This window comes from Opisthorchis viverrini (assembly GCF_000715545.1).
Source record: "Opisthorchis viverrini unplaced genomic scaffold opera_v5_228, whole genome shotgun sequence".
Taxonomy (NCBI): Eukaryota; Metazoa; Platyhelminthes; class Trematoda; order Opisthorchiida; family Opisthorchiidae; genus Opisthorchis; species Opisthorchis viverrini.
Window position 1 is genome coordinate 518,920 of NW_008751882.1, and position 12,192 is coordinate 531,111.

The 12,192-nt window shown below is 48.5% G+C and overlaps 1 protein-coding gene across 1 annotated transcript in view; it reads right to left on the reverse strand.

The window, feature by feature from the left end:
• T265_08571 (hypothetical protein) overlaps positions 1-9,584 on the reverse strand; it is a gene marked incomplete at both ends in the record, with an annotated part of 17,553 nt that extends 7,969 nt beyond the window's left edge. Inside the window, one exon of the mRNA XM_009174416.1 lies at positions 9,325-9,584. Within this exon, the coding sequence (XP_009172680.1) occupies positions 9,325-9,477 (153 nt within the window). The remainder of the gene's footprint in view (positions 1-9,324) is intronic.
• Positions 9,585-12,192: the final 2,608 nt, after the last annotated feature.

Below are 12,192 nucleotides of genomic sequence, written 5' to 3' on the forward strand. Positions count from 1 at the left end.
TACTTCCATTGAAGAATGTGTCCAGCACCAGAAGCTGCGTTGGTTGGGACGTGTTACTTATGCCGAACCATCGTTTGCCGAAGAGAGTGCTGTTTTTCATGCCCAATTCAGGGTGGCGTAAACAGAAAGGTGGCCAACCCTTGACTTGGCAGAAGAGTATGAAGGAGATCACGAAACGCTTGGGCGCTGTCGGTGCCACTCGCCTTTCAGGGTGGGGACCGCGTGATCCTCACTGTGCATGGTTGGAAACACTACAAGATATGGCTGCCAACCGATGTCAGTTGGCAGCGTTCTTGTTGTCAGTTTCTATCCGGATTGTCTGAGTGAATGTCTGGAGGTGTAAGCACCACGGAATGATTGTGGCGAGCTAGCGCTAAGTCCCTTCCCCGTCCACCTTTACTCTTTTCTTTACGGTAAGGCCTTCAAATACATCATGGTTGTACGACAGTGAAGCATCAGTGTTGAAGACTGGTGTCATGCTGTCGATGATGATGATGATGATGACAGGATGGTTGATGGTTGATCAGATGGCCGATTGATCTGTTCGCCGAGTGTGAAGACGTTCGGTCTTCAGTCGAGGAGGCATCGTTGGTATGTTTGTGTTCATATAGTTTACGAATACGTCGACAGATCGGCATAGCGGTTATCTTTGAACCTCTTCGACCCCTTGCATTTGTTTACATGGTATAAAATCTCCGCAAGAATCGAGTTGGTGGTGGACAGTCTGACGCCAAGAACGACACATTATTGTTCCAATGTCGTTCGGCTTCGGTCGGTCCTCTAGTGTCACTATTCTCAGACCCACAACCATCACACACAAGCTGGACTGGTGGGATGCACACGAACACACGACAAAATAGAGCCTTAGCCACTGCCTGTTTTTCATATCCCATATTTGGTCCGGTGATTGGGACGAGGTGCTAGTTTCTCTGTGAACGCAGCCACTCATCATAAATCGTTCGGCTGTAGTATCCCTTCGTTGCCTAGCTGCCACACCACCCGGGAGAAGCACGAGGGCTGAGATACTCTCGGGTTGCCCATGCCTATATGGAATTAGCCCAGATGCACAAATTGGGTTCGAACCACGCGCCTTAGCAAACGTACGGTAACGGGTTGGCAGGACCAGATGGAAAACGGGTCAAATACGGACGTTGTTTTCACTCAGTTTCTGTCTAGGTAGAATCCACTGCAGGTCCTAGAGTTGTCTATCTAATCGGTTGAACAACACTGTTACAATCCTTCACACGACAGCAATACCTCGGTCTCTTCACTTTTCTTAGCAGATCGAAGATTGTTCAAACGAAGGGCGGAATAGCAAAATAAAGTTTGCTGTCCACCCGTCGTGCCACGCGTGCTGATCGCGTCGAACGCGGAGATTCGGTCATTGACACAGGCAGCGCCAAATAAGGTGATGAAGCTAAGTGAGGTTTTTAGTCTCTTCCTTGGCAGAATGAAGATGTAAACAATCTAACAAGTTGAAGACTCGAAATCTCAAAAAAGGCTGGTGCGAAACGCTTGCTGCAGACGTACAGTCACAAGGTTTATTCAATCATACTTAAAGCTTTAAAGTGAAAACAGGTGTGGGAGAGATCTGATGCTGGCCCGTCACAAACATTCTGAGGTGACTATACGTTCAAGCACTCAATCAGACAACTTGGAAAGAAACTGACAACACGAACACCTCCAGCCAAGTACAGGGAGGGCGTCACAAGGACTCATTCTGGAAGGTGGACCGCGCCAACAACACTTAAATTCCTTGTGATCTCTTTCATACCCTTCTGCCGACTCATAATTTGTCCACCTCGAAGTTTTCTTCACGCCATCGCAGGACAGAGGGGTCCCACGAAAAAAACAGCGAGTAGTAGCTACTGAGGCGGTAGATTGCCACAAATTAACATGCCGCGTCAACAACTACGACGCTGTGGACAAACTATGTCGCATCCTATATGCAGTTTCATGAACAGAGTGAGGAACTGTGGCTCACCATACTCTCGTAGTATCCCTATTTGTCATGTTAGTCAAAGCAGTCCCTTATTCTAAGTACCGATGAGGCTACTCTCGAAGCAACATTTATGACCGACTGCACAGACTGTTAACAAATTCTTGTCGGTTTTTTCTGTCGGTTAAATCTCATTGCCTGATTCCATGCGAGGTTAGATTTGTATGAACAAACCGTCATTTCAAGTGGCCGAAGAAATTCTCATAGTCACGTGCGCTATGCATAGTTGAATAGTTGTTGGTTCTGCAGAGCAGAAAAGAGGAACACGAGAGGTAATTTACGAAGCTTAGTAAACTACATGGAAGTCACGATCGAACAAGGAACATCCCGAACAACGTGCGCTACCACGGATGCACACTGTGACACACACGAACTGAGACAAGAAACAATTCTTCTTGGACTGCACGAGGCGCGGTCCAGATCAACTAGGAGGTTGGATTGGGACCAGGAAAGGAAGGAGTTTAGTATGTGTATCATCACGAGCATTGGGCAGTTGGCTTTACGCTACTGTCATATGTATGGCAGGCGCGTGGCTTCTTTCTCTACTCAGGAGTTTGATTAATGATTACGAAGGGTCTCTTGTTCGTTCAGCCGTAACACATTTCGGTGCCTAGCTGCCATGCTACAACAAGGGAGCACGAGGGCTGGGATACTGCCAGGTTGCCCAAGCCCAGACAGCGGAAAGTCGAGGGGCAGAGGTTGGGTTCGAACCACGGGGCTTCCGGTCAGTAAATCCCCGCTCTAACCACTTGGGCAATCTCGCCCCTCTGCAAGGGGTCTATCCTGGAACAACTACATACCAGGTACCGGTCACAGACGATAACGATACAGATAGGATAGATAGGCTTGTCGCACGCAACCTGGCGGATAATTTTTACTTCTGCTGTTATGCCGGCTGTCATTTCTGTTGTTATGACTTGGATTGGAACTCTCCGGGGATGGTCAGTGACAACATTCAGTTACCGTTGGATTTGGAGCTGAAGCAACACCTGTGGGTGAATCGACTCTACTGTCTTGGATCGTGACAGCCAAAGTACTATATAATCTAAAACAAACCATGGACGTTTTGGAGATCCAGTTTATCGAGTGCGGTTTTTAAATATGTTGAGGCATCCTTTGACTTGTCCACACCGCCAGCCGAAGCATGGAGAAGCAGGCAGCAGTAGCTTCATCGGTTGGGTGCTGGCCACTGTAAGCCATTGGATTACTGTGTTAAGTCTTTCTGTTGGGCATAACCCTCTGTGTGCTGTTTAATTGGAGAGACGATCAACCCAGGAGACATCAGGCGGCTCCGATGATCTTTAGCAGTTTGAGGGCCAGGTCCCGCGAGCGTATAGTATCAATAGAATGGCTGGCAGGTTGGTACAAGCGCGCCTCGGTCTTTAAACCGACCTCATGCTGTTCCCATGGTGCATTTCTCAAGTGTAAAAAAGCGATTTTTCAGGTTGGCGTAGAACGCCTGGCCATTACAGAGCATACTGGGGCAAAGGTAGATGAAGACGAGGGCTTGGTCAATCAACCACCTGGTCACCGAAAGCGGTCTAGGGATCTGGTCTGTGAGTTGTAGGAGGCGTTTCATCTCCTCAATGTTGGTTTTCAGTCCGACTGAGAGAGCGAACCGAAAGATGAGGTTGTCAGTCAGTTGTCAGTCCGCTGCAGACCACACAAGTGGGGGCGAGATGGCTTAAGCGGTTAGAGCGCGAACTCACTGACCGAAAGACCCATGATTCGAACCCGACCTCTACCTCTCGACTTCCCCTGTCTAGGATTGGGCAACCAGGCTGTATCCCAGCCCTCGTGCAACCTTCGGGTGGCACGGCAGTTAGGCACCGGAAGGGTGCTACAGCTGAACGATACAAGTGTCTTGGTTCCAGCTGCTACGGAGAAGATACAACTAGGTATTGGAGGCGATGGTATATTCAGCTGGTTGGAGTTAGCAGTCAGATAATGTGGGTAGCTACATATTGAAAGCAGTAGTTTAAAGAAGGAGCTTCACTGGCCGCGTCTACCAGTGACATTGACAATTGATGGGTTGAGTCACGGGGTCACCATTCAGGGAAACGGCAGTTGTCAACCCGAGTAAGTTTACCGGTTATTGTTTTCAGACACCGCTGCCAGGCCATAGAATGTGCGTCTCACGACCTTTTTCAAGGTTGGACAAAGATTTTTAGGAGAAAGACTGAAGTACATGTCCTAACCAGCTCGTCCGTCGCGGGAGAGATCCTGATACCGAAAACGGTCCGGCGTACCCCAGCACTAGACATCATCAATGCTTCTAATGGTCAAACACAAAGCTTCCGGACATCTACGTGTGGAGACCTTGTTTCCGATCAGTAGAGCAGTATGGATCTCACTGCTACAAAGTATACTTCTCCCTTGACAGACAAAGTGACGGCATACTGGCACCATGGATGCCGAAGGTTTGCAAAAGCTATTCTGGCGTTTTCGGCTCGAGAAGTGACCTCCTTTTCACCCAGTCCGTTGGAACATATACAACAACATAGGGTAAATTCAAAATGGATCTTAATTCACAGCGTTCAAAAGGCCCGGTGGTTAAGGTGCGAACTGGCTGACCGGAAGGTCCGTGGTTCAAACCCAACCACGGCATCGCGACTGCTCCTGTCTTGGCTGGCACAATATGTCAATATCTCAGTCCTCATGATTCGTTCGGGTGGCATGGCAGTTAGGCACCGAAATGGTGTTACAGCTAAACGGGAGGTGCAAGAATTTAGGAGGGAAATTCTGTCAGTGGTCTGCGCCGTAATTCCTGACGATCGACAAAGTTAAAAATAACCTTCAGGATATGAAAACAGATCATCGTTGGACGTCTGAATAGATCTGTTCAACAAGCCATCTCAAAGTAAAGATACGGCCAATAAATCCTCGGCTAGCCTGATTCTTAAATTTTCCTCTCGGTTATCGATCAACCTGCGCAATGAAACACGAGCGAGAATCTTCGAGACTACGGCTGCCAAGCTGGTATCATGATGGCTGTTGTATGATACACTTGTGTCCTTTCTAGCAATTGGAATAATGGTTGAAGCTTTCTACCGCATCGATCTTCTGAGTTTCTCCCAGAGAATTTCAAGTAGGGTTGTCAGACCGATCACCTGGTTTCACCAAACCGCATCGATCTTCTGAGTTTCTCCCAGAGAATTTCAAGTAGGGTTGTCAGACCGATCACCTGGGTTTCACCAACATTTCTGAAAAGTGCACGGCGCGGACAATCCAGCCGGAGTTCCCTGTCGCGTTGAAGGAAAAGTATATCACGCTGCTGATGGCGGACTGGTGTCCACGTCCCATTCAGGTCCGTTGGATTGCCAGAAGGGCCGCTTTGAAGGGGTTCAGCTAAACCGTGCTTTACATCGTCTCCCATCATCCATCTTCTTCATAAATCAGTTGGCTTTCACTTGCCTTCTCTTGGCCTGTTGATCCAATCAGATAAAACTGGGTGCGGGCGTTGCCTGAAGTGAAAGCCTTCTCCACATTCTGGATGAGAGCTCTGTCAAACTTCAAGCCCTTGAATGTCTGGTGTATGAGGGACTTGTATGTGCCATCGTGGTCGTTAGTTGCTCATATGACTTTTCTGACAGCAATTATTCTAATGTCAGTGAAATCCAACGGCCATTTGGTCACGTCGGATAGCTTAAGCAGATGGTCCTAACAGCTACAAGCATAGCTTCTTTCATTATCTTTCATTCATGCTCCAATCAGCCTTCGTCATCAGCGTGCCGGGAACTATTACGCAGTACCTCCGGACCGTCTCCAGTTGTCTGGGACCGTTTCCTTTTCCAAACTGAAGGCAATTAGGTTGGACACGCGCTGACTGATGAATTCACCCTCATTCTCGAACAATGAGGATGAGAGACTAGGAGCTCGGTGGAGCCTGAGAGAACACATGCAATCATAAACCTCCGAGGCCGTATGTGTTCGAGATTCACCGTTCACGGTTCCAGTACATTTCTGGACTTCGACTGAGCAACAACAGAAGACTGCGATAATTGTCACTCAAACCGCTCGTCCCAGTGCGAATTGACATCTGATGATTGAGAAACTGGAAGAGTCCAAAATCCATTAAACTTTAGAATCTTCCAACCTCTCGGTTGCTAAGCCGGTTGTCGTGTGTTGAAGGCCAGTGTTGTTGACTGTGAGACTTGGCCTGTTCGAGCAGCGAAACTGAGACGTCTTCAGGTGTTCCACACTCGTCGTCTCAGAACCATATCTCGTATGGGTTGGTGTTGGCGTATGCGTAACGAGGCAATTAGGAAGCGAGTTTTCGGTTGTGCAATGGGCACTTTGATTGAAGAATGTGTCCAGCACCAGGGGCTGTGTTGGTTCGGACATCTGTTGCATATCCCGAACCATTGTTTGCCGAAGAGAGTGCTGTTTTCCATGTTGTTGTTGTCAGTTTCTATCCGGATTGTCTGAGTGAATGTCTGGAGGTGTAAGCACCACGGAATGATTGTGGCAAGCTAGCGCTAAGTCCCTTCCCCGTCCACCTTTACTCTTTTCTTTACGGTAAGGCCTTCAAATACATCATGGTTGTACGGCAGTGAAGCATCGGTGTTGAAGACTGGTGTCATGCTGTCGATGATGATGATGATGATGATGATGATGATGATGATGATGATGATGATGAAGCCAGTTGTCTGCCCCATGCGCGACCCTGAAGAAAGAAGAGAGGAGTGTATGGGACCGAATCCACAAAAGTGTTCCGAAACGAACAGCAAACGGCGATTGAGCGACCACATCGGTAACTGGTGACGATGTAACCAAAATGAGTCTGTGGCGGGCATCACTTAGCCAGACAATGTTGGTTATATATGGAGTCTGTGCCGAATGAAGACGGTCTACAGTCACCATATACCAAGAATGGTCGTTCGCACTAGTCAATGATTAGCGAGTCCAATTCAAGTCAGGGGGCCCGGAAACCACAACAGTATCCATAATATCCAATAACATCCGCCGTAAGAGAGCACTGAAGGCGTCTTAAAAATTGTCGTTGATAGTATTGAACTTGCAGTCGGTTGAGAAGTAAGGGAACACGATAAACAGACAACGGTAAACTTTTCACTTGTGAGAATCCACGGACGTTGACGGACGAGCCGCACAGAAGCGACTGTCTACAGGCATCCAGATAAGCAAGGATCCCTCCGGTGAATTGGGACTATACCAACCCCCGCACATCTTGCCGCAGCAGCCTCTGGATCACCAGAGACGCGCAGTCGGAAGCGAGTGGAGGATGATGGGATGGTTAGCTCAAACAATTAGCTTGAATCTTGTATTCGTTTCTGATACACAGCACACATCGATATCAAGCGAGTCCAGCGGCTTGTTGTCCTGCTTGCTTCAGACATCGAAACAATCTAGATTGACTGGGCGTCGAAGCTTGAATATTGATTTCGAGATGCCTGAAGATATCAGCGCCAAATGACGCGATGTTCCTTGTAAAGCCGATGCCGGACGAACGGATTCATCAGTCCTAGTTATTGGGCCTACAAGGGAGAGTTATTCATGGGGTGGGAAGAAGGGGAAGAAAAAGTATGGGAAAGAGCAAGGAAGAAAATGTCAGCAGTAGTCTAGTTTCGCCAACCGGTCCTATGCAGCAAGTAAAGCGACTCGGTTGATGACACCATGCGGCGTCTGTTGTTACATGACAATATTTTTGGCTGTAGAAGTTGTGGTTGTATGCAAGCTGGGATAATGCCAGGGTATCCAGATCTGGACTGGGGGCTAAGGTCCTCAACCAAAGCCTTCTGTTCAAAGCCATGGCCGCAAGGCTGCGGTGTTTGGCAGGGAATGCTAGTGTATTACATTTTTTAAGGACCGTGACCTGGAGGACCAGGTCACCATGTTGTACCTAGCTCTAAGCACTGACCAACCTGGTATGAGACTCTACGTGTGTCACACGGACAGCATAGCTCAACGAGTGACGGAGGCACATAAACCGTCAAAATATTGGTAAGGTCCAGTCTCTTTGTGGTCAGCAAGCGATGGACACGAGAAACGAAACACGGAATATGGAAGCATGAAGGGACCGACACCACAGAAGTGGGGGATCACCATCGATTGCCGTCTCGTCAACAGAATCCCCGATTTTCTATTACAAGGGAAAGTGGATTACAGAGGGGGGAAGGTTCGTACTTCTCAGAACATACGTCGAGAATTAGCGAAGTGCGCAAAAGATAGTACGGAGTGAACAGATAAACATTGACTCGATGTTCGAAGACCTGCTGTTTGGATGAGTTTGGAACAGCAGAAAGCGGTGAGGAGTTCCAGAGAGGGACTGTTCCGAGGAAGGAATGGGCTAGCTGTTTAGCCGTACAGCTGGCAATCAAAATTTTGAAAGGACTGCTGGAATTAAATGGGCAGGTTGTAAGTTTGATATGTTGAGGTAGAAGAACCAACACCTCTAGTGAAAGTGGCAGTAAAACAAAGCGACATACTGCACGTTCCGACAGTTAGTCTGCACAGGTTATTAGTAAGGGGGTGGCAAAGTCCCGAATAGAGTAGAGTGGGGATGAGAGGCCTCAAGCCGGAGCAGGACCAAGTTGACATTCATGCGGAACAACACCCCCCCAGGGGCAGAATTCGGGAGAAGTTTGGCATGAGCTGACCAGGAGAGGTTGCAGGCGAAGTATTTTGTGAGGCGTAGTTTTATGTGCAAGCTCATACTAATATCAGAAGTTCAATCGAGGCAAGATGCAGTCAGATTTGGTTCCCAAGTTTTTAAAATTGTTGGCACTGAGAGGAAAAATAGCTTAGTGGGGCCTAATGGCACTGAACATTCCTCCGGGACAGTGGTAAGTATGCAGTACGTCACACCGTGCCTAGCTGCCATGCCACCCGAAGGAAGCACGAGGGCTGGGATACTGTCAGATTGCCCAAGTCTAGACAGGGGAAGTCGAGAGGTAGAGGTCGGGTACGAACCACGGACCTTCCGGTCAGTAGATTCGCGCTCTTACCACTTGGGCCATCTCACCCATAGTACGTCACAAATAAATAATAAATAATCGTTTGGCTGCAACACACCTACGGTACCTGACTGCCACGCCAGGTTGTTAAAAGAACTCAGTGAGAACTCATTTACAAAATGAGACCGTGTTAAAGGGAGACTCAAGGGAAATTCTCGTTTATATTCCCCTTAAACTGAACGTACCAACAAGACCGCCTCTCGTTCCAAGATATCAAAGTGTTTTTTCCTAACATGACATTACTTGGAAGGTTGATGAAAAACCTTAGGCAGTCATGATGAAATTTGTAGGGAAGTTAAGTTTTGCGGGACAAAAATGCGAGAAATGCTATGATAACTGTACCGGACTGACCTGATTGAAAAGATACGCCCGACCTTGACTACCCTGGAAAGACTTGCTTATAAGATCCTCATGTCGGGCCAAGTGAGCACGGCAATGTAGGCAGCTGTAAGTCCACGAATTTCCTCTTGTTGGAAGGTAGTCCTGGAATTTTCCCTTAACCATCGTGAAGACGAAATGGAAAGTAATTCACATTTTGTCACTTGACCAAAGAATACGATTTTCGGGTACATTACGATGGTGAGTACACCATTGTAGTGGTTGGGAGGGCTAAAATAGAAAGGTGGAAAACGGTTCTGATTAATACGAAAAAGGTAGGCAATAAAAATACCCTAAAAACCAATCAATCCACGTCCCTGGGTGTGAACCAGACTGCTCACTTTGTGGGCCCTTCTAGTGCCTAGCTGACGTGCAACTTGATGAGATTAGGATTGCTCGGATATTTCCAGGTTGTCAGGCCAAGACAGAAGCTGTTGAAAGTCATTGGGACTCCGGGCCCTTGTCAAACAAAATGGAATGAGTTTTAAGAAGTTCTTATCTTACAGCATTCCCTCAGACAGCTCCCCTTCCTCAGACCCCAGAGCGTTCTGATTACCAAACATCGCACGCAAGGTTAATCATTCACAAACAGGCTGGACCCTACCGTGGTGTGACGACTTGCTCACCTCAGCGACTCACTGAGCTATACTGAGGGGCGCCCCCGCGGCACGCACAGAGTTTCTCACACCAGGTTGTCAAACACAATCTCCCGACCCTCCAGGTTGGAGGTTGGAACATGTGGCGACTTGTTCCGTAGAAATGGTAATGCATGGTAATGCCGAACACAGCTGCCTTGCGGTTGGGCCTTTGAGCCAAAGGCTTTGGCTGAGGACCCTAATCGTCCTCCCGCTAGGTTGGGGCGTCCTGACACTATCCCAGCTCACATACAACTGCAAACGATACGGCAGTGAAGCATCAGTGCCAACACTGATGTTGCTGTCATTGATGATGATGATGATGATGCAAACGATACATACTGTAAGCGATTTTAAGTAACCTAAATAACTCTGCTGCAGGGTTTGGCATGCGCTTCACACCTGCAAAGTGTAAAGTACTGCTACAAGACTGGGTGGGATCAAACCCACACCTCATGCTTGCAGGTGAGCCAATCGACGTGGTAGATGAATTTTTTCACCTGGGCAGCTGTATAGGTCCCTGTGGACTGGCTGGAGATGAGATTATTTTTCCAATCAGGAGGGCCATGGCAGCTTTTGCCAACCGCCGACACCTATGGCGCCGATGTCACCCGAGCTTTTCTGTCAAGGGAAGAGTTTACACTGCTTTATGCATCAGAGACGTGGCCCCTACGCGCAGAGGACATAAGGAAGAGGTCAGTGTTTGATCATCGGTGTCTCCGAAGCATTGGTCAGGTTTGGTGGGAACATCGGATTAGTAATGCTGAGGTTAGCCACACGGTCTTAGGAAGAAAAAACTCCGCGATAGATGAATTATTCATGCTTCATAAGTTGCGCTGGTTGGGTTATGCACTCCGCATGCCAGAAGATCGTCTGCCTCGCAGAGCTCTTTTCGCCCAGCCCTGTACTGAGTGGAAGCGGCCGAGAGGTGGACAATCTATGACCTGGCAACGAAGTAAGTAAACACCAGCCAGTAAACTAAGTCAGGTGGGCAACTGCTGTCTACCTGGATGAGGACCCGGGACTCAAATCACCAGTGGTTATTGACATTGGAGGGAATGGCTCAATCGCACAGTCAGTGGCGCTCGTGCATCAAAGCTATCGCCTTCATTGCGTAGCTAGCCAATTTCCGAACAAAAGGAAAATGCCTTCACCTCCGAGGCTTAGTTTTGCATTCCACTTTCCCGTTTTCTGGTGATTAAAACTGTAGCAGCTAGAACCAGTGTGTCTATGGCACACGGGTTATAGCTAATAAACTGGATTGAATAGAACATACAACTATGAAACGCACATATGCAGATAAACTCATGCCACATCGACCGTCGCGTGGTGCCATCAGCCGGGTTGTCTTACTCGCTGCATACAGCAGGGCGGGTAAGCGAAAACAGGCTACTGCTGAAGCCTCCCTTCTTTCTCTTTCACGTATTTTTTCTTCTCCCTCTCCCCACCCCATTAAGAACCCTTTCCTTGTAGACCCAGCACCACCTAGGGGCGAGATGGACCAAGTGGATAGAGCGCGAATTTGCTGATCGGAAGGCCCGTGGTTCGAACCCGACCTCTGTCTCTCGACTTCCCCTGTCTAGGCTTGGACAACCTGGAAGTATCCCAGCCCTCGTTCTTCCTGCGGGTGGTACGGCAGCCAGGCACCGAAAGTGCGCTGCAGCTGAACGATTATTATTCATTATTTTTTATTTTTTACCCAGTCTACCTGGCCGCGTTCAATGTTCGCACTCTGAAGCAAGTAGGACAACAAGCGGCTCTTGCACTCAAACTGGACTCGCTTGGCATTGATGTGTGCTGTGTCTCAGAAACGAGAATTCAAGGTGCAACCACAGTTATTGAGTTAACCGCCCCATCAGTCTCCACTCGCTTCCGGGCTGCGCACCTCTGGTGATCCAGAGGCTGCTGCAATGGGATGTGCAGGGGTTGGTATTGTGCTAAGTCACCGGGCGGAAGTATCCCTACTTGACTGGATACCTGCTGATAGTCGCCTCTGTGCGGTCCGTCTAGCAACGTCTGTGAAGGAGTCTCACAAGCGGCAAGTTAATAGATGCCTGCTTATCGTGTCTGCATATGCCCCAACTAATTGTAGCTCTGACACCGTCAAAGACAGGTTTTACGACGCCCTGAATGATCTGCTGCGGCGAGCAAAAAGCTCAGACATTGTGGTGGTTGCCGGAGATATGAATGCGCAAGTGGACAGGCT